The sequence below is a fragment of the Hyperolius riggenbachi genome, chromosome 10, assembly GCF_040937935.1.
Source record: "Hyperolius riggenbachi isolate aHypRig1 chromosome 10, aHypRig1.pri, whole genome shotgun sequence".
Classification (NCBI taxonomy): Eukaryota; Metazoa; Chordata; class Amphibia; order Anura; family Hyperoliidae; genus Hyperolius; species Hyperolius riggenbachi.
This window is the reverse complement of record NC_090655.1, coordinates 233,283,415-233,307,838: the sequence shown is the minus strand read 5'-3', so window position 1 is coordinate 233,307,838 and position 24,424 is coordinate 233,283,415. Positions and strand designations below refer to the sequence as shown.

Below are 24,424 nucleotides of genomic sequence, written 5' to 3'. Positions count from 1 at the left end.
GAAAGGCGTAATAATATCTTTAGTAGATGATTGGTTTTCAGGCCTGAGGCTGATGCTGTGTACACACGATGCGTTTTTTCGGTCGATTTTCCATCTGATCAATTTCCGGTTCGATTTTTGATTCGATTATGTTATCTTTTCTTATCTATTTCCATTCACTGCTATGAGAAATCGATAAGAAAAACGATCGAAAATAAGTACGGACATGTTGGAAATTATCTATTGAACCATCTAACACAAAAATGTATGGTGTGTACTTAGCATGAGACTAAAACAATATATTATTTACAGTCTGTTGGATAAAACCTATTCGTGAAAAACATTTTCCTCACTCAGTGCAGCAATATAGTTTCTCAGTAGTGTGTTCAGTAAACTTAAATTTCTGTACAAAACCTTTCCCACACTCAGTACAGAAATGCAGCTTCACACCAGTGTGAGATCCCATGTGTCCATTTAGCCCTTATTTTTGTACAAAACATTTTCCATACTCCACAGAGAAATATGGTCTCTCACTGGTGTGAAATCCCATGTGTACAACAAGATTTGACCTAGTTCAAAAACATTTCCCACACTCAGAACAAGGATACAGCCTTTCACCAGTGTGAAATCTCTCATGTTTAGTAAGGTGTGACTTCTGAAAAAAAGCATTTCTCACACTCCGTACAGGAACACAGCTTCTAACCAGTGTGAATTCACTTACGCTAAGTAAGCTCTGGTTATTGTGCAACACATTTCCCACCCTCAGAACAGGAATTTGGACTTTTACCAATGTAAGATCTCACATGCACAATGAGGCTTGACTTATTTCCAAAGCATTTCCCCAAAACACGTGAACAGCTTCTCTGTGGAGTGGGTTCTCTCATGTTTGGTCAGACATGATTTGCGTGCAAAACTTTTCCCACACTCAGGACAAGAATGTGGTTTCTCACCGGTGTGAGTTCTGCTATGTATAACAAGTTGTGATTTCTGTGCAAATTTTTTTTCACATTCTGCACAGGGATAAGGTCTCTCACCTGTGTGTGATCTCACATGAACAGTAAGTTGTGTCTTTTCTATAAAACCTTTCCCACACTCAGCACAGGAATATGGCCTCTCACCTGTGTGAGATCTCATGTGTACAACAAAGTGTGAGCTCCGTACAAAAGATTTCCCACACTCAGTACAGGAATATGGCTTCTCACCAGTGTGAGTTCTCTCATGTACAAGAAGATCTGGTCTCTGAACAAAACATTTCCCACACTCAGTACAGGAGTATGGCTTCTCACCGGTGTGAGTTCTAACATGTTTGGCAAGTACGGTTTTGCTTACATAACATTTCCCACACTCAGCACAGGAATATGGTCTTTCACCAGTATGAGATTTCACATGTTCTGCAAGCCATGCCTTCTGTGCAAACCATTTCCCACACTCGGTACAAGAATATTGCTTCTCACCAGTATGAGACTTCTCATGTGCGACAAGATGTGACTTTGTTTTAAAACATTTCCCACACTCAAGACATGAAAATTGCTTTTCACCCATGTGAACTGTTTTGTGTTCCGTAAGCTGCGATTTCTGCACAAAACACTTCCCACACTCCATACAGCAATATGGTTTCTCACCAGTGTGCAATCTCTTATGTACAACAAGATTTGACTTCAGATCAAAACATTTCCCACACTCAGGACATGAAAATGGCTTCTCACCTGTGTGAGATCTCTGGTGTATGACAAGAAGTGATTTCTTTAAAAAAGATTTCCCACACTCGGGACACGAATGTGGCTTTTCACCTGTGTGAGATCTCATGTGTATGACAAGGTCTGATTTCTGTACAAAACATTTCCCACATTCATTGCAAGAAAATGGCTTCTCACCAGTGTGACGTCTCTTGTGTACAATAAAATGTCCGCCATGTACAAACCATTTCCCACATTCTGAACAGCAAAATTTCCCCCGTTGGGTTCTGGCATGAGGGTTTGAGCCATGGGAGGAGCCAAGAGGAGTATTTGGGGTCATTGGGTTCTTTCCAGTAGAATCCTGCATGATGACATTATCTTCCATTATACAGTTGGGGGATTCAATGAGACAGTTGTCCAAGGGGTGCCTGAGGCCGGGACTTCCTGCTGCAAATTGAGAAAAATGATAACTTCCTGCTATACAAAGACAGTCCAAGTTTCAGTTTTCATATACAGTGTCTCTCACATATGCATTACAGAGACACTGAAGCAAAAAAAAAAAAAAAATGATATAATGAATTGTATGTGTAGTATGGATAATTACTAGAACATCAGTAGCACAGAAAAGAGTCTCACTTTTATTTTCAGCTATATAGTTTTATTTTTTTATAACATTGCATCATTCTCTAATATCTGCAGTTTACAAACTACACTCCGTATTTTAAACTATGAAACAGATCAGAGCTAATGACAATTTGAACTTTCCTACAGTAAAACCTTAAACAAGAACAGTGAGAGACAAGTTGAGATTAGAAAACAGCACTGTAGCCAACCAAGCTTTGTCGGAGAGCTCAGAGGAGCTCTTTTGCATGGATGACAACTGAAGTTTCTTAAAGTGAACCTCCAGACTAAAAATCTACTCAGCAGCGCTGAAAAGGCTTGGTGTTTCTTTAACAGTTTCACAGCATCCGAACTTTGTTTTTCTTATCAAAGCCTCATTTTTAGCTCCACAAAAGCTAAGCTCTGCCCCATCACAGAAAACTGCCCGGGCATTTTTCCCCTGATGCTGTGCAAAGCATGATGGGATTTATGATGTTGTTGTTCTCGTTGCCAGTATTAGAGGCAGAGGATCAGAAGGACAGCCTCATTTATTTCATAGTGACTGTTACATTCTGGTATTTGTGTGTGTGCGTGTGTGTGTGTGTCGGTGTGTGTGTGTGTGTCGGTGTGTGCGTGTGCGTGGGTGTGTGTGTGTGTGTGTGTGTGTGGGTGTGTGTGTGTCGGTGTGTGTGTGTGTGTCGGTGTGTGTGTCGGTGTGTGTGTGTCGGTGTGTGTGTGTCGGTGTGTGTGTGTGTGTGGTGTGTGTGGTGTGTGGTGTGTGTGGTGTGTGTGTGAGTGTGTGTGGTGTGTGTGTGAGTGTGTGTGGTGTGTGTGTTGTGTGTGAGTGTGAGTGTGTGTGTGTGGTGTGTGTGGTGTGTGTGTTGTGTGTGTTGTGGTTGTGTGTGTGTTGTGTGTGAGTGTGAGTGTGTGTGTGTGTCGGTGTGTGTCGGTGTGTGTGTGTGTCGGTGTGTGTCGGTGTGTGTGTGTCGGTGTGTGTGTGTGTGTGTGTGTGTATGTGTGTGTGTGTGTACTTTTAGTATTTGCCATAGGCGCTGTATTACCTAGATACGCCACTGTTTAGGCTAAAGTTCCTCTTTAACTCTTCCTGTACTGGAAACAATATGAGACTTACATCTGTGCTAATAATGTCCTATTTCTTAGCTATACAATATATACTGTATAATTCATTATATTATACGATTATTTCCCCTTCAGATTCCCTTTAATGTCTAAACCACTGACAACAACAGTAAAGTACACCCCTAAGTGAAGAATGTCACATGTTACTCGTGTAACATAGTCTCAGATGTGAATGGGGAGCAAGTGTGGTAAATTTGGTGTTATCACTCTCACACTCTTAAACATCAAAATGAGCACCAATACATCTCTGCACTAAAGTGCACCTCTGAAAGATCCTGCGGCTCCCGTTATTGCAACCATAAACCCCCAAAAAAGAAACAAAAACCACACACTACTAGTAAACTCCAAAAATTGAAGTGACTTGACACACCAATCTCCAATGTGAAAACGTAGTTTTATTTGAAGCTCATTCTACACATAAAAAACAATTAAAATCTTTAAAAGTCTCCCAGACACCATCCAATTGTAATTGGATCACTCCCTATTCATAAAATAATCACATATCCCTAAATATGTACATAATAATAATAATTTGATTCCTCATCAAGCGAAAAGATGACATACAGTGAACAACTCAATGGTCTGAGGTGTCTCTCCTCAATTTCACCTTATCTCTAATTCTCTATATGTGACTCCCTATTGGAGGTGAGCAATATGGGAGTATAGTCTTGTTTTTAACATTATGTAACATCTTATGGAATTATTAATTTGAACAATATTAATGAATTAATTTCATATCCCAATAGATCTAATTTTATTGTGTGAACTTATATGAAGATAAAAAGACAAGAGAGTAACCATAAGGAAAAGACAAGAAAGAAAAATAACATCATTCTATATACGTGGCTCTAAACGTTCTCAAGGATGTGCTTTTCTTGCTATCCCTCTAGAGCAGGCTTTCTCAACCAGGGTTCCTTGAGGACTCTGCAGGGGTTCCTTGGCATTTTATCCCATCATGGGGGAAGTATAATAGAGCACACACTATAATAGGTGGTACTGTAACAAGAAGCACTAAATTGGGGGTCAGGAGACAGTATAATGAGTGTCAGTGTAATAGGAGATAGTGAAATTAGCAGCCTAACCTATTTCAAGACCATGCCTCCTGAAAAATAAATGTAGGGGTTCCTCGAGACCAAAAAATTGTTTGCAGGGGCTCCTTGAGATCCAAAAGTTATTTACAGGGTTCCTCCAAGGTAAAAAGATTGAGAAAGGCTGCTCTAGAGGGCAGTGTGTTAAATTTTGAAGAGTGAATCGATATGGATTTCAATTATTTTGAATATTTATTGATCTGTACAATGTATTATTATTGAGAATTTATTGTATGTGTAGATATAGATGTTATGGTGCTTAATGCATCTCTCCAATAAGAGTGATTGTAATGATTATAGATGTCCCCTGTCCTGACGTCTCAAACAATATTGCGCAGGCGTAGATCAGACACAAAGGGATTCCCTGGGACTATCCTAGCACGGTGATGCAATAGGAGCGCACGTGTTCCGGCATCAGAAAGCGTGGCCGTGCTGTGCGTGTAGAAAGATAGGGGATATTTAAACACACGAGTTAGCTCAGTCTAATAGCCTCCCTCAGAAGCAGCTGCAGGCTGCGACCGCGCAAGGCGTTCTCCCGGGCTCCCTACTCATTTCCTCAGTGGTAAGATGACTCTATATATCAATTTTCATTGTGTTGTTAGTATTTATTGTGCACAGCTCACGTCATCATATATAGATGGTTTGGGCATTGATTGTTTATTTTTTTCTGCAGCTTAGAGGCAGTTGTTTTGTACTTTTGATAGATTATATAAGAAGGGAAGAAAGAGGTGTTTTTTACTTATTTTGCACATATTTGCACGCCGGTGTGTATGCGGACGCCCGCCTCGTTGCGGAGGAGGGGGGGGGGGGGGGACGTCGGCATGCACACAGGTCTCTTTGTATTTATTTATTTAATGTTTAAAGCACGGAGCACTTTATTTACTGTGTGTCCAGCTTTCATAGGTGTGTATGCAGATGCCCGCTCCCTTGGCTGGTGGGGGCGTGGGCATGCACACTGAGTCACAATTGAATCACCTGTGTTTAGAGCACTGAGCACTTTAGTAATTCTTTGAGTTGTTCACTGTATGTCATCTTTTCGCTTGATGAGGAATCAAATTATTATTATTATGTACATATTTAGGGATATGTGATTATTTTATGTGTTTTTCAGACACACAGCAAGCACTTCGCTTGCTGCGTGTCTACTGCGATTGCCGCCGCCGATACGCCGCTACGAGCCGCGATAGAGGGCCCCCCCCCAGGCCCCGTGCGCAGCCTGGCCAATCAGAGCCAGGCTGCGCTGTGGGGTGGATCGGAACTCTGGATGTCGATGACGTCATCACGATCGTCGCCATGGCGACGGGGGAAGCCCTAAAGGAAGTCCCGTTCAGAACGGGATTTCCTTATGGGTGAGTGTGCCGGCGGCGATCGGAGGGGTGCGAGAGATAGTGCAGGGAGGGGGGAATCATGTAGCTAGCGCTATGCTAGCTACATGATGGGGGTAAAAAACCCACAAAAAATACTGCTGCGCATCCATCCTGGCGATCTTAATAGAACGCCAGGGTGGTTAAGACAAGCTGACTAAGGCCATGGATTACTAGAATCATGTCCTGTGGTTTAATGAGACCAAGATAAACGTATTTGGTTCAGAGGATGTCAAGCATATGTGGCAGCAACAAGGCAAGTAGCCTACAGTCTAGCATGATGGTGAGAGTGTCATGTCTTGGGGTTGCATGAGTGCTGCCAGCACTGGGAAGCTACATTTCACTGAGTGAACAATGAATGCCTACATGTACTGTGACATGCTGAAGCATATCATGATCCCCTTCCTTTGGAAACTGGGCAACAGGGCAGTATTCCAACATGATAATGACTCCAAACACACCTTCAAGATGACCACTGCCATGCTACAGAAACTGAGGGTTTAACATCCACCAGCTTTATCATGGAGGAGTGGGAGAGACTTCCAGTGAAGGTCTGGTGACCTCCATGCCCAAGAGAGTTAAGGCAATGCTGGAAAATAATGGTGGGTACATAAACTGTTGGCAGAATTTTGACATTCATCACTTAGGGGTGTGCTCGCTATTGTTGCCAGTGGTTTAGACATTAATGGTTGTGAGTTAAAGGACAACTGATATGAGAGTTATATAGGGGCTGCCATATTTATTTCCTTATAAGCAATACCAGTTGCCTGGCTATCCCGCTGATCATCTGCTGCTAATACTTTTAGCGGTAGACCCTGAACAAGCATGCAGCAGATCGGGTGTTTCTGACATTATTGTCAGATCTGACTGGATTAACTGCATGCTTGTCTCTGGTGTTATTCAGACACTACTGCAGTCAAATAGCTCAGCAGGGCTGCCAGACAACTGGTATTGTTCAAAAAGAAATAGATATGGCAGCCTCCACATCACTCTTGCTTCAGTTGCCTTTTAAGTTATTTTGATGGGATAGCAAATTTACACTATTATACAAGCTGAACACTTTTGTGAGATACTGTATTAAATATTAAAGATAGATTACTCACCTGATAAGACTACTGTAATAGTGTCCTCCTCTTTCACTGTCCTTATCATGTCACCCTCCTCCATAGACTGCTGATCATTCCTAACATACGTCTCTTCTTCTTCCTCTTTAATTAACCCCATCATGTCATCCTCCTCCATAGACTGTTGATGACCCTTCACATTCATCTCTTCTTCCTCTTTAATTGTCCTCATCATGTCACCCTCCTCCATAGACTGCTGATCACCTATCACATATGTCTCTTCTCCTTCCTCTTTAATTGTCCCCATCATGTAACCCCCCTCCACAGACTGCTGATCACCCCTTACATACATCTCTTCTTCTTCCTCTTTAATTGTCCTCATCATGTCCCCCTCCTCCATAGCCTGCTGATTACTCCTTACATACATCTCTTCTTCTTCCTCTTTAATTGTCCTCATCATGTCACCCTCATCTGCAGACTGCTGATCGCCCTCATATATGTCTCTCTGTCCGAGCTCAGATTTTATTTCTTCATCCTAAAGCCATAAAATATAGCAAATAATATATATAAAATATCATTACTAAACACAGCAAAATACACAGAGACACAGAAAGAAATATAATCTACAACATGCAGCACAAAACAAGTCCTGGAATGTGTAGCTATCCAATTAAGATACAGGAGAAGGATGGTGAAGCTGTGAGCGGAGAGGAGGTCCCAGATCATTCCAGTAATTGTGATCACTTTAATTCTTTACACTTATGACACAGTGAAGCATGGTGTGGAGGTGTAATTTTTTGACACTTACAGTATATAAATGGGTAAGGGGTCTGATATAAGACAAATCTATCCCATACACTAGCTTAGGGGGTTGTTACAGTTGTGTTCAAAATTATTCATTGAGTGTTTTGGCCAGTTTGACATTGATTTTGATCATTTCAGTCATCTTGTTTACAATTAAATCAAAGAAGCACTTGTAAATCAGACAAATATAACATAACATTTACCGGTATAATGAAATAACCACAAATGTCTTTTCTGTGCTCACATCATTATCAGTTTTATTCAACCCCCAAGTGACATTCATTCTTAGTACTTACCGGTAGTACAACATCCTTTTCCAGTTATAACAGCTTTTAAACGTGAAGCATAGCTTGACACAAGTGTCTTGCAGCGATCTACGAGTATCTCAGCCCATTCTTCATAGGCAAAAGTCTCCAGCTCGGTCACATTCTTAGGCTTATGCGCTGCACCTGCTTTCTTTAAGTCCCTCCAGAGGTTCTCAATCGGATTTAAGTCTGGTCACTGCGATGGCCACTCCAAAATGTTCCAGCCTTTAATCTACAACCATGCTCTAGTGGACTTGGAAGTTGGAGGTATGCTTGGGATCATTGTCCTGTTGAAAGGTCCAACGTCTCCCAAGCCTCAGGTTTGTGACGGACTGCACCACATTTTCATCCAATATCCCATGGTACCTTGCACACACTGAAGCTTCCCTGTACCTGAAGAAGCAAAACAGCCCCAAAGCATGATTGACCCCCCCCCCCCCCCCCCCCCCGGACATAAAGAAAGCAGTTGCTGCGCGCAAGCCTAAGAATGTGACTGAACTGGAGGCATTTGCCCATGAAGAATGGGCCAAGATACCCGTAGATCGATGCAAAACACTTGTGTCAAGCTATGCTTCACATTTAAAAGCTGTTATAACTGGAAAAGGATGTTGTACTAAGTACTAAGAATGAATTTCACTTGGGAGTTGAATAAAACTGATAATGATGTGAGCACAGAAAAGACATTTGTGGTTATTTCATTATAAATGTTATGTTATATTTGTCGGACTTACAAGTGGCTCTTTGATTGATGACTGAAATGATCAAAATCAATGTCAAACTGGCCAAAACACTCAATTTCAGTGGGGGTTGAATAATTTTGAACACAACTGTATCTGGTAGCTCCATTATGCTTCATAATTATTTGACATCTTCATTAGAGATGGCTCGAACCTCCGAATTTCGGTTCGTGAACCTCGATTTTGAACTTCCTCAAAAGTTTGATTCGTGCAAACTTTTGCGAACCGCAATAGACTTCAGTGGGGAGGCGAACTTTGAAAACTAGAAACATTTATGCTGGCCACAAAAGTGATGGAAAAGATGTTTCAAGGGGTCTAACACCTGAGTTTTAAGTCACATGTATATTTTCTTTTAACCACTTGAGGACCACAGGCTTACACCCTGCTAGTGACCAGGCTATTTTTTACAATTCAGCACACTGCAGCTTTAACAATTTATTGCTTGAACATACAGCTTAGCAGCCAAATTAAGCTTGCCTCCTTTTCTGCCCACCAACAGAGATTTATGTTGGTGGGATCTGATTGCTGCTGCAGGTTTTTTCTTTTTTTTAAATTAATTTTATTGATTTTTTTTTCTCTAAAAATGGTCTCTTTTTTTTCTAAAAATGGTCTTTTTTTCTAAAAAAAAAAAAAAATTTTATCCCTCCCCCCCTTCCCTCACTCTTCCCGAGATCAAATAACTGCGATCACCTCTCATAGGCATCAGCTTATGAGCCACCTCTCATAGGCAGTTGTGAGCCACTTCAGGGGACAGCCAAGTGGGCTGTCCCCAATAAAGCGCTGTTCCAGATCGCAGCGCTGTACAAATTAAAAAAAACAGTGGTTTCTTGACCTAACAGACTGCCAGCTCCGATCGCAGCTGGCAGGCTGTTAGTAGGGATGTGCGCGATCCCTGCTAATCTCCGCCTACAGGACCTGACGCCAATCGGCGTTAGGCGGTCCTGTAGCTGCCACCCTCCCACCGCCAATGGGAAGGGGTTAAACAATGCACATTACCTGGCAGTCCTGCTGATCTTCTGTCTCTTATGAAGTGGGCTTAGACCTGTGAAACGCGTTGCCTGTGCTAAATAAATATTTCTTTGTTTATACAAATACTTTAAAGAGAGTCTGAAGCCAATTCAATTACCTTTTTTTGTTGTACAGTTAACTTAAGGCTGGTTTCACAGTGGGACGTTAAAGTCCCACGTTACAGCAGCCAGTAATGCAGCCTAACTCACAGCACTGTAAAATCAATGTGCTGTTCACAGTGCACACGTTGCGTTACATAGTAACGCAGCATGTTTAAACAAAGTGCTGCATGCTGTACGTTATACTGGGCGAAGCCACGTTAGACTGTTTGCACATGCTCAGTAATGTTGGAGGAGGAGGTCTCCCCTCCTCCTCTGTGGCCAGCCACATGGCTAATTAATATTCACTGCACTGTGGTGACTCGTGGTGGAACTGTAGTGTTGTCCGGATCATGAACAAATCGTTCATTTGATCCGGATCTTTTTTGTGACTCGAATCATCCAAATCATCACAATGAAAGATTTGGTTCACAGTGGATGTCTGTCTGGAAGAAACAAGAACATACAGAATGTACAGTGCAGGGAAAGTCCTGTCCTGCTAGTCATTTCACCCCCAGTCTGCTTCCCTAGTAAAATGATTCAAATGATTCGGTTCAAAGATCCGGATCTTTTCCATGATCCGATTCAAATGATCTGAATACTTAAAAAGATCCGGACTTCCTATCACTAACCTGGAGCGGCTGCTTTCAGAGCTGCATAACGCAGCTCAATCTGACGTCCAACTTCAACACCACCATGCGTTGCGTTAGGGGCAAGTTATGCGACCATAACGTCCCCTAAAACGCAACGTCTTGGTGGGAAAGTAGCCTAAAGGAATCATCAGGTGAAAATTAATGAAATCCCATTTACTTACCTGGGGCTTTCTCCAGCCCCTCGCAGCGGTCTGTCGACAGCTCCGCTCTCCGCCGCTGGTCTGGGGTCCCCTCACGGTGCAGAGGACGACCTCGAGGTTGCCCTTACTGCGCCTGCGAAAAGCGCCACTGTCAATCACGGCCATGTTGTCTGCAGCTTACTGCGCAGGCGTAGAACTACTGCCGCATCCCTGCGGCAGACCAAGGTATTTACTCCTCTAAAATTCCGGGGCAAAATTCCACGACTTTTCAGGTCATAGATTTCGCTGCCCAGGGGAGGCAGAGCTTTGCGCAGTAGCTCTGCCTCCAGTCCAGTCAATCTCCACCTCTTACCGCCCATCTCAGTGAAAGAAGACAGAGGGGTGGGAAGAGGCAAAGATCGGTGGAGATTGACTCCAGTAGAGCAGAGCTACAGCGCAAAGCTCTGCCTCTTCCAGGAAGCAAAATTCTGCAAAGTTCTGCCGTGGGAATGTGGTGAATCAGGTTTGATGCTTAATGCTTAAAAGGGAACCTAAAGCGAGTAAAATTATTAAAAATAAACACAAGGTGTTGCAAATGAATATTACATACTTACCTCAGTTCCACTCAGAAGCTCAGCATTTTCTTCTTACAGTGATCCCTTCTAGTTCTGGCAATATTTTGTCAGAACTGAAATAGACTAGTTGCTGTCAGTTATATATCAGCAGCTGTCAGTTACAACTGAATGTGCAAGGTAATGTCCATGGTTCCCTATGACTCAAGTGGGTGATATTACAGTTTAACAGTGTGCTGACCAGGAGGCTTTTATGCGGCAATAGCCATTTTTAAAATGGAGGACGGAGAAATCCATTGATCAAAGTGGACAAACAGGATGTGGGAGAGGAAAAAAAAGAGATTGGGGAGTAACTACACAGGAGGTAAGTATGACCTGTGTATGGTTATTTTGACTTTTTATTTTCAATTCAGGTTCTCTTTAAGTTAACTGTACAAGAAAAAGAGGTAATTTAATTGGCTTGAGACTATCTTTAAAAGGACAACTGAAGCAAGCGGGATATTGAGGCTGCCATATTTATTTCATTTTAAACAATACCAGTTGCCTGGCTGTCCTGCTGATCCTCTGCCTCTTATACTTTTAGCCATAGACCATGAACAAGTATATGCAGATCACGTGTTTCTGACATTATTGTCAGATTTGACAAGATTAGCTGCATGCTTGTTTCTGGTGTTATCCAGGCAATACTGAAACCAAATAGCCCGGCAGGGCTACCAGGCAACAGGTATTGTTTAAAGAGTAACTGTCGGGCATAAAATAAAAATAAATTATTTATTTTTATCTGGTAAACAAGTAATGAGGATGCTAATCAGGCAATCCAAAAGTTAACATCACTATTACTTTTCTTGTTGATAAATGATCATTTCCCAGTTTACATGACTCTTATTTGGTACACAGAAAATTTGGTACACAAAAGAGAAGTTGCAGAGCATGCTGGGTTGTCTTTTTGTTTGCTTCTCTACTTCCCCTCAGACTTAAGGCTCATACACACATTAGACCATGGTCTTTGGAAAATGAAAGATCACAGACCAATCTTACCACCCTTCATATAGTATGAGAGCATTTCTACACAGTCTATTCTATGGAGCTGAATTCCCCATCAGAAAAAAATCTTTGCAAGATGCTGCACACAAAGATGCTGTACAGACACAAAAGATCAGTATCTGCAAAAGATCTGTTCCTGCCAAAGATCAGTTCCTGCAAATTGCATTCATAGTCTATGGGATCTGCAGATCATCATACACACCTTGTTTAACCCTCTGGGCGATACAATTATATCGCCCAGGAGGTAGCGCAGCACTATTTTTTTTAATTTTTTAAATCATGTAGCGAGCCCAGGGCTCGCTACATGATAGCCGCAGCGCAGCGGCATCCCCCCACCCACTCCGATCGCCTTCGGCAATCAGAGTAAGCAGGAAATCCCGTTCAGAACGGGATTTCCTGCTGGGCTTCCCCCGGTCACCATGGCGACGGGGCGGGATGACGTCACCGACGTCATGGACGTCGGAGGGAGTCCAGATCCACCCCTCAGCGCTGCCTGGCACTGATTGGCCAGGCTGCGCAAGGGGTCAGGGAGGGGGGGGACTGCACGGCACGGCGTGCGGCGGCGATCAGAAGTTACACGCAGCTAGCAAAGTGCTAGCTGCGTGTAACAAAAAAAAATTATGCAAATCGGCCCACCAGGGCCTGAGAAATCCTCCTGCGCGATATACCCCGAGCTCAGCTCGGGATTATCGCTCAGGAGGTTAACAGACAATCATCTGCAGATCAGATCCACCAGGATGGATTTTCAGATCTGCAGATGATTGTCTGATCTGCAGATGAATGTCTGTTAAACAAGGTGTGTATGAGGATCTGCAGATCTCATAGACTATGAATGCATTTTGCAGGAACAGATCTTTTGCATATACTGATCTTTTGTGTCTGTACAGCATCTGTGTGTGCAGCATCTTGCAAAGATTTTTTTCTGATGGGGAGTTCAGCTCCATAGAAAATACTGTGAAGGTATGGCTCTCATACTACATGAAGGGTGGTAAGATTGGTCTGTGATCTTTCACTTTCCAAAGACTATAGTCTGATGTGTGTATGCACCCTAAAGGTCCGTACACATGCCGGACTGGAGGCAACGACGAGTCCGTCATTGCCTCCCGCTGGGTGGGCGTTCCAACGACAGTCCGGCGTGTGTACGCACTGTCGGCGGACTGATACGGCCGTTTCTGAGCGATCCACCCGGCGGATCGCTCAGAAACAGCTGTATCAGTCCGCCGACAGTGCGTACATACGCCGGACTGTCGTTGGAACGCCCACCCAGAGGGAGGCAACGACGGACCCGTCGTTGCCTCCAGTCCGGCGTGTGTACGGACATACACACTTGAGATGAAAGTCTTTGGAAAAGGCAAGATCACAGACCAATTTTGCCCCATTCCATGTAGTATGAGAGCCATACTCTACACAGTCTAGTATATTGAGCTGAACTCCCCATCAGATAAACATCTTTGCAAGATGCTGGACACAAAGATGCCGTACACTTACAACAGATCAGTATCTGCAAAAGATCAGTTCCTGAAAAAAATCCGTTGTTGCAAAATGCATTCATAGTCTATGATATCTGCAGATCCTCATACAAACCTTGTTTAACAGACAATTATCTGTAGATCAGATCCATCAGGATGGATCTTCAGATCTGCAGATGATTGTCAGATATGCAGATGAATGTCTTTAAACAAGGTGTGTATGAGGATCTGCAGATATCATAGACTATGAATGTATTTTGCAAGAACGGATCTCTTGCAGGAACTGATCTTTTGCAGATACTGATCTGTTGTAAGTGTACGGCATCTTTGTGTGCGTTTTGTGTGCGGCATCTTGCAAAGATTTTTATCTGATGGGGAGTTCAGCTCAATAGACTAGACTGTGTAGAATATGGCTCTCATACTACATGGAATGGGGAAAAATTGGTCTGTGATCTTGCCTTTTCCAAATACTTTTATCTCAAGTGTGTATATAGCCTTAACTAATGCAGCCTAATTGGCTGAAACCTCTTTCCCTCCCGTTTTCCCCTCCCACAGCTCTGTTCCTCTCTGATTGGCCAATATTTCTCATGCTGAAACAATGCACTTTCTATAGTGAAGGGCAGGTAAATCAGGCAGAGGAGACTAAAGGCGGATATTACATCAGGACTGGCTTCAAAACAGCCACAGTAAATAAGGAAACTGTCTAGAATAGGATCCTCTACATTTCCTTTATACAATTCACAGGAATCATAACGTGGACAGTGCAATACATGTGTTATGGAAGTAGAGCAAGTATTTATCTACTTATATATTTGTTGTTTTTTTCCTGAGATAGTATGGTTGACAGCTCCTCTTTTAAAAGGAAATTAATATAGCAGCCTCCATATCCCTCTCACTTTAGTTGTACTTTAAGCCATAGACCCTGAACAAGCATGTAGATCAGATGTCTATGACAAATCACAAAAGAATAGCTGCATGCTTGTTTCACATGTGTGATTTAGACCTTACTGACCAGAAAAATCAGCAGGACTGCCAGGCAACTGGTATTGTTTAAATGGAAATAAATATGGCAGCCCCATATTACTCTCATTACAGGTTCACTTTAACCTCCTTGCGACCGCCTAATGCCAATTGGCGGTTGCAAGGTGGCAGCCAGACCGTTCAACGTCAATTGGCATGAACTGCTGGGGGCGTGTTTTGATGGGGATTACACGCACCGATGCGTGTGCATCCCCGCTTGAGTGACGGAGCTCCGCTCCATCACCAGTCTACCAGCGGTGATCTCCGCTAGGAGACTGTTAGATGGCGAAACCGCCGTCTATTTACATTGTACAGCACTGCGATCTATGGCAGCGATGTATGGGACAGCCATGTCACTCGGCTGTCCACTACTGGAGAGGCCCAGAGAGCGATCGGCTCTCATAGGCAGATGCCTATGAGAGCTGATCGCTGGGATTGGCTGGCGGGGGGGGGGGGGGGGACGGGTGGGAGATTAAAAAAAAAAAAAAAAAATCAATAACATGTAAAAAACACAAATAAAATAATAAAAAAATTAACAAAGCCCTGCAGGAGCGATCAGAGACCACCAACAGAAAGCTCTGAATAGATTCAGTAGAGAGAATCCTCTGGATAATCGAGGGGCTTCCCCCATCCCCCTCATCATTCTAGTGCTGGGACCCTCCAAAACGCCTCAACAAAGGATTGTCGACAAAGCGTGGCCACACCGTGCAAGATGGCTGGCACCTGCCCCGAAGCACTGAGCCGCTCAGGCTTAGCTTTTTCCACAAAGCATGAGTGGACTACTGTGCAGGCTCTTTCACATATTGAAGTAAAGGGCTTGATTCATCAAGCTGCACTGCTAAAGCAGCACAACTTAAAGAGTAACTGTCGGGCATATAATCAAAAATCAATTATTTATTTTTATCTGGTAAACAAGTAATAAAGGGTGCTAACCAGGCAATCCAAAAGTTAAAATCACTATTACTTTTCTTGTTGATAAATTATCATTCCCCAGTTTACATGACTTATTTGGTACACACAAAATTTGGTACACAAAAGAGAAGTTGCAGGGCATGCTGGGTTGTATTTTTTTTGCTGCCCCTCAGACTTAACGAATGCAGCCTGATTGGCTGAAGCCTCTTTCCCTCTCGTTTTCCCCTCCAAATCAGGCAGAGGAGAGTGGGCAAATCAGGCAGAGGAGAGTAAGGGATGAAATGACATCAGGCTTGGCTTCAAAATAGCCACAGTAAATATGGAAACTGTCTAGAATAGGATTCTCTACTTTTCCTTTATACAATCCACAGGAATCATAACGTGGACTTTAATGTGAAGAAGCGGCCGCTAATGCCTGTCTTACATAGCAACGCTTGCTGCTATGTAAGGAGTGTGCCTTCCTTAGATAGGAGAGTCTTATATATAGTTACTATGTATAGGAAGGCACGCTCCTATCTAAGGAAGGCACGCCCCTATCTAAGGAAGGCACGCCCCTATCTAAGGAAGGCACACCCCTAAGGAAGGCACACCCCTAAGGAAGGCACGCCCCTATCTAAGGAAGGCACGCTCCTATCTAAGGAAGGCACGCTCCTATCTAAGGAAGGCACGCTCCTATCTAAGGAAGGCACGCCCCTATCTAAGGAAGGCACGCTCCTAAGGAAGGCACGCCCCTATCTAAGGAAGGCACGCTCCTAAGGAAGGCGCGCTCCTATCTAAGGAAGGCACGCCCCTATCTAAGGAAGGCACGCCCCTATCTAAGGAAGGCACGCTCATATCTAAGGAAGGCACGCTCATATCTAAGGAAGGCACGCTCATATCTAAGGCACGCTCCTAAGGAAGGCACGCTCCTAAGGAAGGCACACTCCTAAGGAAGGCACGCTCCTAAGGAAGGCACGCTCCTAAGGAAGGCACGCTCCTAAGGAAGGCACGCTCCTAAGGAAGGCGCGCTCCTTACATAGCAGCAAGCACTGCTATAAGGCATGCATTAGCGGCCACTCCTTAACATTAAAGTGCGTTGCTTTAGCAGTGCAGCTTAATTAATCAAGCCCATAGACACAAACTTTCAGAGGGTCGCGGGAAGAAGCGGTGGTCTGAAGGAGGATGTGGGAAGCCTCTGCAGGATCTACCGCATTAATACAATCTCTACATAAAACAATCAATATGCTCAAGCAAATTCTAATGCCATGCAAATAACACTAATGAGATATCAGTGAACTACAGATGCCAAATGGTGTCCCTTCAATAACATAACTAAGCAGTAACTGTTCCCAAATAACACAATACAGTAAATAGGGCTGAGGTCCAGCCAAAATAGTGTAACTGATGTAACTACATCAGTGGGACCTACCCCTTCCAGCATGAAGCACAGGGCCATTTTTAGGGGAGCCCGAAAGAGGTGAGTAGTCCTGTGTTCCCTGTCCACTGTGCTAAATTCTGGAGGGGGGAACACTAAAATGGGTGCCCGAGTTGAGGGAGGGGGTAGTCGGACCCCCATCCCTGCGGCTGTATGTGCCCACTGTTCACACCTCCTGCACTATAATCCTGGAGCACCTACACTGGGGGCAGCTATACCAGGATACCTATACTGGGGGCACCTATACCTGGTTACCTATATTGGGGGCACCTATACTGGAGGCACCTAAACCTGGCTAACTATACGGGGAGGGGGGGGGGGCTACATCTGGCTACCTAATACATCTCTGGTTAACTAATACATGGCTGTAAAATAGTGTACTTGAGCCTACGGGGGTAGGGAATCATTTTTACACCCCTGCCCTGGGATCAATATAGCCTAGAAACTGCCCTGGTGCATCGCCAACGTGCATTGTGCAGCCAGGGACATACAGGGGACTTGTGGTTCCACTACAAGAGGGATAGTAGGAGGTAACTTCCATATAGACACTGGGTGCTACAGAACCACCCCCTGTAAGTAAATAATTTCCTTCTGTACCTCAAAATCTTGCACAATTAGTGAACCTCCCTAAAGGTGTGCACTAATGGTCCAATTTCTAGTGAAAAAATCGTTTGAGCGATCAGAAATTCTGATCGCATTGGTTGTAAATAATTTCTGTTGATGGGGTCGTCTGATAGGATTTTCGTCGAACCAAAATTTGGATTTTCTTATTGGTTGTAATATATAGGAAGCAAAGATTGCTACATTGATGGTTTAGTGAACAATTTCACTTCCGATCAGAATTTCTGATCGCTCGAACAATTTTTCACTAGAAATTGGATAGTTAGTGGCCACCTTTAGGGGGATGTTTGTTTAAAAAGTTAAACATTTACTGTCCAGGTCCATTTAAACCTGGGTCCCACTAAAGCTGTTTCAGCAGCGAACTGTGCTTTAAAAGGGAAGGTCGGAGCAAATAATTTTAAAAAATCTACTTACCCTGGGCTTCCTCCAGCTTCTGGCAGCTGCCCTGTGCACTCGCTGCAGCTCGCTTTAAACCAGTGGCCAGGGGTTAGGGCTGATCGAAACAGCCGAATTCCGATTTTGTCGAAATTTCGTGTACTGCATGCAAAAAACGAATTTCGTGTTCCGAGTGCATTTCTATTGAAGTCAATAGCGCCAACTTCTGTGGTTAATTGTAAAGCCCCTGTACATGCTATCATCACCAAATTTGGCATGTATATTAAGCAGATGAGTAGGAACATGGTAAAAAAAAAAAATTTGTGAAAAGACCTTATAGTTTTTGAGCAAATAGATTTCAAAGTTTCATAGGAAAAATGGTTTTTAAACTGTGTAAAATGACACTGCTGCAGTACAGGGTACTGCATTCCGAGTTCTGTATACATATTGCATACATTTCATGAAAACAGACAGCGTGGGGTCCCCCTTTCCAAGCCTCCTTAACTCCTTGTCTCCCATGCAGGCTGGGAAAGACAGAATGCGGAGTCCCGGCCATGTGGGGCTTCGCACCCTGAGCTATACCAGCCCGCATGGTCCATGGTATGGGGGGGCTCTGGAGGAGAGGGGCGGCCAACCTCCCCCTCCCATGGACAAGGGGCTCTTCCCCACCTCCGGTGCCCCAGGAGAAAGTGGGGGCCGCCGATGTCCTGGGGGGGTTCATGGTATCCGGGGTTCCCCTTTAACAAGCAGACCCCGGAAGCCGCCCCCCACCCCAGGAGAAATGAGTATAGGGGTACACGGTACCTCTTACCCATTTCAGCAGAATTAAAATTAAGATTATTGCAAGTTAAGTATCCCTGGTTAATCCAGAGCAATAAAGAACTTTTTTCGTTGTGTTTTTATTTCTTTTTTTAATTCTCTGCTGAAATGGGTAAGGGGTACCGTGTACCCCTATACTCATTTCTCCTGGGGAGGGGGCGGCTTCCGGAGTTTGCTTGTTAAAGGGGACCCCCGGATGGCACCATGAATCCCCCAGGGCGTCAGCGGCCCCCACCTCCTCCTGGGGCACCGGAGGTGAGAAAGAGCCCCTTATCCATGGATTGGACAAGGGCTCTGGGGGAGAGGGGGAGGTTGGCCGCCCCTCTCCTCCAGAACCCCCCCCCCATACCATGGACCATGCGGGCTGGTATAGCTCAGGGTGCGAAGCCCCACGTGGCCGGGACTCCGCATTCTGGCTATCCCAGCCTGCATGGGGGACAAGGGGTTAAGGAGGCTTGGGAGGGGGGACCCCACGCTGTCTGTTTTCATGAAATGTATACAATATGTATACAGAACTCGGAATGCAGTAACCTGTACTGCAGCAGTGTCATTTTACACAGTTTAAAAACCATTTTTCCTATGAAACTTTAAAATCGTTTAATTCAAAAACTATAAGGTCTTTTCACAATTTTTTTTACCATGTTCCTACTCATCTGCTTAATATACATGACAAATTTAGTGATGATAGCATGTAAGGGGGCTTCACAATTAACCACGGAATTTAGCACTATTGACTTCAATTTAAACGCAAATTCGGTACTAGGGCTGAACGATTTTCGGTTTTATACCAAAAATCGTGATCAAGTACATCAACTATAAAAAAAGAAAGGTTGACTGTATAGGAATCCTAAAGGATGAGGGTGGGAACTCAATGGTGGATGACCAAGGTAAGGCAGAGTTATTAAATGCTTTCTTTGCTTCTGTCTTCACAAAGGAAACAGCACTGTTGCAAATTACAGAGACAGAAGAGTCTCAATCTTCTAACTGTAATATTAAATACTTAACGCAGGAAGAAGTAAAGGCAAGACTAAATAAATTAAAAATAGACAAGGCACCTGGCCCGGATGGCATGCATCCTCGGGTCCTAAGAGAATTAAGTTCAGTTATAGCTAAGCCCCTTTATCTTATCTTTTGTGACTCTCTTGCAACTAGCAGAGTCCCAGTGGATTGGCGTACAGCCCATGTTTTCCCATTATTTAAGAAGGGCAAAAAATCTGATCCAGGAAATTATAGACCTGTAAGCTTAACATCAGTTGTATGCAAACTATTTGAGGGGTTACTAAGAGATACTATACATGACTTCATAGTAGAAAATAATCTTATTTCTCAGCATCAACATGGGTTTACCAAAGACAGGTCCTGTTTGACTAACATGCTCAGCTTTTATGAGGTAGGGAATGCTAATATGGATATTGGGAATACTGTAGATGTGATATACTTGGACTTTGCAAAGGCCTTCGACACTGTTTCCCACAGAAGTCTGGTGCAAAAGTTGAGGATGCAAGGACTGGGGAAGAGTTTGTGTGCATGGATAGGGAACTGGCTAATGGACAGAAAACAAAGAGTTGTGGTCAATGGATCGTACTCAAAATGGGAGACTGTTAGCAGTGGGGTCCCACAGGGGTCTGTACTGGGTCCAGTGCTCTTCAATTTATTTATTAATGACCTAGTAGATGCAGTAGTGAGCAATGTTGCTATTTTTGCAGATGATACAAAATTGTGCAGAATCATCAACTCTCAAGAAGATAGTGTCATATTGCAACAGTATCTGGATAGGATGGCTATATGGGCACATACATGGCAGATGAAATTCAATGTTGACAAATGTAAAGTCATGCATTTTGGTCGTACCAATGGTCTAGCACCATACAAAATAAATAGGATACAGTTGGGAACATCAAACTTGGAGAAGGACTTAGGAGTACTCATCGACAACAAGTTAAATAATCGTACTCAATGCCAAGCCGCTGCAGCTAAAGCGAACAAAATTTTGGGATGCATTAAAAGGGAAATAAAAACTCGAGATGCTAGCATAATATTGCCCCTGTTTAACTCTCTAGTAAGGCCACATCTGGAATATGGAATTCAGTTCTGGGCACCACATTACAAAAAAGATATTGCAGTTTTAGAGCAGGTGCAGAGACGAGCTACAAAATTGATACGTGGGATGGAAGTTCTCGCTTACCAAGAAAGGTTAGATAAACTGGGTTTATTTAGTCTAGAGAAAAGACGCCTTAGAGGAGATCTAATTAACATGTATAAATACATTAGAGGGCAATATAATAGCTTGGCGGATGAGCTTTTTGTCCCTAGGCCTTCTCAAAGGACTAGAGGACATGAGCTGCGCATGGAGGAAAAACGTTTTAGCCATTTATTTAGGAAAGGGTTCTTTACAGTAAGAATGATTAAGATGTGGAATGCATTGCCACAGGAAGTCGTTATGGCAAACTCTATACCTGCATTTAAAGGGGGCTTAGATGCTTTCCTTGCGTTGAAAGACATCCATGGCTACAATTACTAGGTTATGCCTAATGATGTTGATCCAGGGATTTTATCTGATTGCCATCTGGAGTCAGGAAGGAATTTTTCCCTTTTGGGGCTAATTGGACCATGCCTTGTGGGGGTTTTTTCGCCTTCCTCTGGATCAACAGGGGTATGTGGGGGACGGGCTGGAGTTGTACTTTGTACTGGTTGAACTCGATAGACGTATGTCTTTTTTCAACCAAAATAACTCGGAGCAGTGCTTTTCAGCGCTGCTAGATTTGGGCGCAGCCGGCGCCTCCATAGACTTCAATAGGAATCATTCCTATTGAAGTGCTCAGTGAGTAACGTCGGCTCCGTCAGAAGACAGAGCCGAAGTTGCTTAAAAACATAATAATTCGGCCTCCAGCAATCGCTGGAAGCCGAATTATTTCATTCCCCTACTATCCATGTCGGCCTGGAGGGGGAATAGTAATTAAATCGGCCCGGACTTGTGCAGAAGCAGGATCAGCCATATAACGCTGTATCCTGCGCACAAGTGTACCGGCGCCGATTTCAAATGTACGCAAAATAACTATGTAACTATGTAAGGGTAAGACGATCTTGAGATCGTCAGAGCTGCGGTTTTGCTGCGGTTTTCTCTGCCGCTGGTACATTACTCTGCTCCCTCCTCAGTGTGTAAACAAAACAGAAACTTTCCCCTGTAGGTGCTGGAGAGGAGGTCCATGCCCCCTCCCCTCTCAGGATGAGTCAGGCTGGTAAATGGGGAAGACGGGGGGGGGGGGGGGGGGGGGGAAGGAAGGCTGGTCCCGCCCCTACCCCTGGAAGATGAAAAGAGCAGGAGACACATCGCTACCCAGGGAGCCACTAACACAGTAATTAACTAAAACTTCTGTCCACTCTCTGCTCTCTACCTGGCGGGGGACAGTCTGGGACAATTACTATTACTACTTGCCCCTCTCTGCCTGTCCCATGTGTGCTGCTGGTTAGAGAATGATCGTGGCAGACGCTGAAAATGTCACCTCGCTGCTGCTGGCTGGACAGCTTCTACTAATCACCCAACCACTGCTTCACACAACTATTACACTCATCATCTCCCCTGAGCACTGATAGGTTACATGGGGAGTCACTGCTGTCATGCCACACAGTACTGAGCAGTGTATAGATAAGAAGGCAGCTAGATATATTATGTAGAGGTAGGGGAATATATAAATCATATACATATATCTACATATGATTAGTAGAAGCTGTCCAGCCAGCAGCAGTGAGGTGACATTTTCAGCGTCTGTCACTATCATTCTCTAACCAGCAGCACACATGGGACAGGCAGAGAGGGGCACGTAGTAATAGTAATTGTCCCAGACTGTCCCCCGCCAGGTAGAGAGTGACTGGATGGTCGGAGCGATCTGATCCATCGTTGTATAGCAAAAATCGTGTACAAAATCAAAATCGCAATTTCGGACAAAAATCGTGCAATTCAATCTTTTCCTGAAATCGTTCAGGCCTATTCGGTAATAAGAATTGCCGAATTTTCAAGTTTCGAGTGCTTACTCGGAACTGCCAAATTCCAATGGCAAACTCGAAATTCGGAATCCAAGAGCTAAACCCTACCCTACCTCTGGTGCAGATGCCGACCTCGCCATGTCGGCATCTACTGCACCAGCACGAGAGCCGCTCTCAGTTGCGCTCACATGGTCTGGAGTGTACTAAGCAGTAGTTCTGCGCCTGCGCAGAACATGCCAAACTATGTGAGCAGGACTGCGGCATCTGCACCAGAGGTGATCACAGGCCACTAGCTGGGAGCGGAGCTGCGGCGAGTGCACAGGACGGCTGCCAGGGGCTAGAGGAAGCCCCGGGTAAGAACTTTTTTTCTCCCAACTCGGATCTGTCCTTTAAAAAAGTAGGTGAATGAAAACCTATGGCAGTGATTCTACACGAGCAATTGTGATTTGCTGGAATAGCAATTGCAGTGCCTGCAGCATTTTTGACAAAAAAGTGGGCCCCAGGCGACTTTGCATGGGGGGTGGGGAAAAGAGAAGTGAATATGACTACCCTGGAGCAGCAATGGCACCATCTGGGTAAAGGGGGTAGAGGGAGGTGAAGTGGGATGATCATCGCAATATGGCGATAGGGGTGCGATAGGGGTGGGATAGGGAATGCCACTGTGGGGGGACATGTGTGTATATTAGGTAGGGGGGAGGGATATAGTTACACATAGGGGACACAGGAACAACCATTCATTACACTGACCACATGGGGGCACAGGAACAATCAGTGTAATATAGTATTACTAGGGGGAAATTACAATACTGCAGAAGAAATTGCTATACTGTACATGGGAAAATACCAGGTTATGGATATAGGCACGTTGTGAATGTGACAACATAAAACGTGCGATGCTGACCCAAACTAATGCCACATGTAGAGAAACCTCTGGAAACGTGCTAATAAGCCACGACAGTTACATAATATCAACAATCAAACAATTACCTTTTCGGCTGCCATCTCCAGCAACGTATCTGCTCCACTTCCTGTCTGTTCTTTCTTCCTATCTGTGCGTTTCACTTGGTCGACCTAGCATCGCCATCTTGTGGCTAATGCGCTAACTGCGTCCACTGAGCAATTGTACCGAGCTATTGTATTAATATTATTGTTGTTGTTATTATCTTTCACGGCACAGCATCCTTCTCTACAAGTGCTTGCTCCAGACTGGGAGAATTACTGGGGAAATGGTTTGGCCTGGACTGTCCACCTTACATCTCCTCATTTTCATCAATGGGTTTTAACCCCCAAAATTAAAATGTAAGTAAGTTAACTACCTTTGGATACATAAAAGAACATTTGAAAGCTTTGCCATGCATTCACTGGGTGTAAAAATGTTTACTTTTACTTCTTAAAGCAGTACATGCTTGCTTATCTTTATGCATAGCTCCCAACTGTCCCTCTTTTGGAGGGACAGTCCCTCTTTGGGAGGCCTGTCCCTCTGTCCCTTTTTCCTCCTCATTTGTCCCTCTTTCTATGTATATATATGTATTTATTTCTACTAAAAATGTGTTTGCTTG

General features: G+C 44.0%; 1 protein-coding gene across 1 annotated transcript; it reads right to left on the bottom strand.

The window, feature by feature from the left end:
- Positions 1–254: 254 nt before the first annotated feature.
- Positions 255–23,877, bottom strand: LOC137534785 (oocyte zinc finger protein XlCOF6-like). The gene is made up of 3 exons (XM_068256436.1): positions 23,853–23,877; positions 6,951–7,446; positions 255–2,102 (listed from the first exon to the last, which is right to left on the bottom strand). The coding sequence occupies exons 1-3, from the start codon at positions 23,865–23,867 to the stop codon at positions 802–804; spliced, it is 1,812 nt and encodes a 603-aa protein (XP_068112537.1). The 5' UTR covers positions 23,868–23,877; the 3' UTR covers positions 255–801.
- Positions 23,878–24,424: the final 547 nt, after the last annotated feature.